At 42.0% G+C, this 3316-nt stretch overlaps 1 protein-coding gene across 1 annotated transcript in view; it reads left to right on the top strand.

Annotated features, from left to right (window-relative positions):
* Positions 1-1157: 1157 nt before the first annotated feature.
* LOC103610260 (CD48 antigen-like) overlaps positions 1158-3316 on the top strand; it is an 8352-nt gene continuing 6193 nt past the window's right edge. The window contains exon 1 of the mRNA XM_008594463.1: positions 1158-1287. Coding sequence (XP_008592685.1) covers positions 1158-1287 — 130 coding nt within the window. The remainder of the gene's footprint in view (positions 1288-3316) is intronic.

Below are 3316 nucleotides of genomic sequence, written 5' to 3'. Positions count from 1 at the left end.
TTAAGTTTATATACTTTGATGTTTTGTTTTTATGTTTAAAAAAAGCTAAATATATTTGGATCTTTTGAAACATTGAGAAAATATGTCTTTTCAAAAGTTAGGAAATGGTTTATATCTACAAATATTGATATAAAATGGTTCAGAATTGCTTACTTCCTAGGTTTTCACTAGAAACTAAGGTTACTAGAGTGAAAATTATTTTAATTTATATATGGCAATTAAAACCACTTTTTATGTGCTCTTCTGATTGGATAATTTTCTATGATCTGTCCTTGGGCTCACTAATTCTTCCCTCTGTTTGATCAAGTTTGCTGTTGGAGCTTTCTATTGAGTTTTTCAGTCCAGATAATGGATTCTTTATTCCTAAAATTTCTATTTTTTAAAATTAACTCTATTTCTTTGTCAAGTTTCTTGTGCTGCTTCTGGATTGTTTTTTAAATAGCATTTAATTTTCTATCTGTATTTTCTTATGACTCCTTCGTATTTTTAAGAGAACTATTCTAAATTCTATATCAGGGACTGTGGGGGCTTTATAGGTCCCCAAAGTGCCCTGGGTGGGCAATTAATTCATTTAGCTTCAAGAGGAATGGGCCTGAAATTTCTTAGACCACAAGGATAGGCAATCCATTCTTTTGGGCCAAGTAATCTTACTTTTCTACTAAAGTTCAGTGAATAGGCCAATGTAAAGGCTCAAACAATGAATTTATCAAAAGGGAAGAAGAGCTGGAGGGTGAGGCTGGGGTCTGAGAGATGTAGCACAAGATTGTGTGGATCTGATTTCCCAGACTTTCTGCTCTGAATGAGACCTACCAAGGCTTGGGTGGGTACTTGCTGTGTCTTACCCCTGAATTTGTCAGGGTGATTTCTGCTTGACAATCAAAAGCAGACAGTCCCTATCAGGGGCCTTTAATCTTTTCTAAGCACTGACCTCTCTGAGAATCCAAAAGAAGCTGTGAATCTTCTCACCACAAAAGAGCACCAATGTGTTCAAACAAAATTTTCTGTTTCTGTAGTGGCCTCAGTAAAAAATGTAGCTAGCTTCCTGTTCCTGATCTCTGGGCTCCCCACCCCCCCTCCAAGTTTGCTGGGTGGAGAGAAAACGTCAGTGGGTGTTTTTCTCTCTAAAACACCCCTTCTAGCCTCAGTTCTGTTCTATCATGGCTCTCGGCTGTCTCCAGCATTCCTGTGAAGCTCTGAGAAGTAACCTGTACTCTAGAGGATGGGAACGGCATCTGGCTGTGAAACAGCTGCTACTGCCTCTGTTACTCCTGGTGACCAGCATTCAAGGTAATTTCCACAAATGTCTGCCTGTGATTGTACACCAAAGTTGTGTTCAGATGGAAAAAGGGAGATGGGATGTGGCTCAACCCTGGAATTGGGTTCTGCTCTCCAGGCAGCAGGCACTCCCATCTTGTTAGAAGGACTGTTGTGAGTTGAGGGTCCTTACTGAGCCTTGAAAAATCAGGCTCCATCTTCTTTCCCAGGGCTAGCTGATGAAGACAGGATCCTGGGGAGATGGGGAAGTAGATCCGTCATATTTCATGGCTGGTGGCCTGTGAAGTTGTGAAAAAGTGTTTTTGTCTTTTGAATAAGAGAAAGCTCTACACTGATAGCTGCTGCATTTTATGCTCAGACACATTGTATTCCTTAGGAATTCTTCGAGACTTCTATATATGCAAGAAGTCACTTCCTCAGGCAAGGTACATGATATTGCAATTGTCCCAAAGATAGATCAAAATTGTAGGAAAGAAAATTTGGAAAGTATTGCTTTGTCTAGGGTCTCTGAGTGGGGGTCTGAGAAGAGGCCCAAGATGCCTCAGTATCCAAGGAAACCCCAAACATCCGACTGCTAAGAGTTAAGGTCCGTTCCTCTGCCACAGGCCTGTTCCGGTCCCTTGCTTGTGCCCTGGCGCTGAGCTAACTTTCCTTTTGCTGTTATAGCTGCCTGACCCTCTTCCTTCATCCAGTACCTGTGTTCTCAGGCCAGCTGAGAAGCTGGAGTTAAGCTTTTGTCTTTCTTGCTATTCTCCCAAATAAATCCTCAGGTCTTTTTCATTTAAAAGTCTTTAATGCTCACGGCTATTGGTAAAAAATGAGTAAAAAAATGAGCAAACATGGTGAAGTGACTTAACGACATGAAACTATGACAGTATGTAACTTTTAGGGAGATAAGAATAATAATTCTTGGGGAGGAAACCTGGTTGACCCCTCAAACAGGGCCTCTCAGGGTGGCAGTCCTTTGGGTCTGGTTTATGGCTATGTAAGTCTAGAGACATACTGCCTTCAGGGCACTTGTAGCTGTGTGGGCTCCGTGGGGCTTATTCAACACATAGGAAACTGGTCTGGCTTTGGGAGTGGGGCTGGCATGAAGTATTGATGTAACTATTGGGAAAAATAGAGCTGCCAGTGAGAACTGGAATGTGTCAGGACTTTCTCTTGACATGCTGAAAACATCCTGAGAGTTGGTCATTCTCTGACTTTTTCTTTTCTAGGTTTCATCCTGGTCGTTTGTTCAGCACCTTGTTATGTTATCCTTTGAGTGGATAACACTGGTTTTGATTAGGCTAGCACCATACATTTTTATGGCTTAGGTTAATAAAATAAAAATTAAGCATTTATTGTGTGTCAGACACTGTGCAATTCGTACACTTCCTCATTTAACTTTCATTAGAAATTAGTGAGGTGGCTATCATTACCTATGTTTTTCAGATGAGAATACTGTCTTTCAGAGAGATTAAGAAATTCTTGTAAGAGCACACAGGTCTAACTTCCAAACTGTGTTAATATGATTATGCTTTCCTGAGATTAAGCCCAGGGAGTCTTGATGAAGGCCAGTGTGTCTAAATCTCTTTTTGCATAGATTACGCCTACAGACGTTGTCTTATGACCAACTTGTGACTAAATTTAATGTTGCTGTTTGCCTTGAAAGAGGCTTCCTCTCTTCTGGGCCTAGGTACATGCCTTTCCTTCCACCTAGAATTCCCTGCACACTCCTCTTTCCTGCCTCTCCTTTAGGCTTCCATTTTCATAAGACTTCCTCCTGGAAACCTCAGGCTCCAGATTATGGTTTGTGACCGCCTCTCCTTTAGGCTTCCATTTTCATAAGACTTCCTCCTGGAAACCTCAGGCTCCAGATTACGGTTTGTGACCTACTTTTTTTTTTTTGTCTTTTTGTCTTTTTCCATGTCCGGCAACAGATCGCAACCCTCAGTGTTGCCCCCGTACCGGACCGGGGACCGGCAACGGGATTGCAACCCTCGGTGTTGCTCCCGCGCCTCGCTCAGCCAGTGAGCGGGAACTGGTCTGTATGTGGGAT

This window comes from Galeopterus variegatus, unplaced genomic scaffold (genome assembly GCF_000696425.1).
Source record: "Galeopterus variegatus unplaced genomic scaffold, G_variegatus-3.0.2 Scaffold10831, whole genome shotgun sequence".
In the NCBI taxonomy this organism is placed as follows: Eukaryota; Metazoa; Chordata; class Mammalia; order Dermoptera; family Cynocephalidae; genus Galeopterus; species Galeopterus variegatus.
Note: the sequence above shows the minus strand (reverse complement) of the source record. Positions and strands in the feature narration are given on the sequence as shown.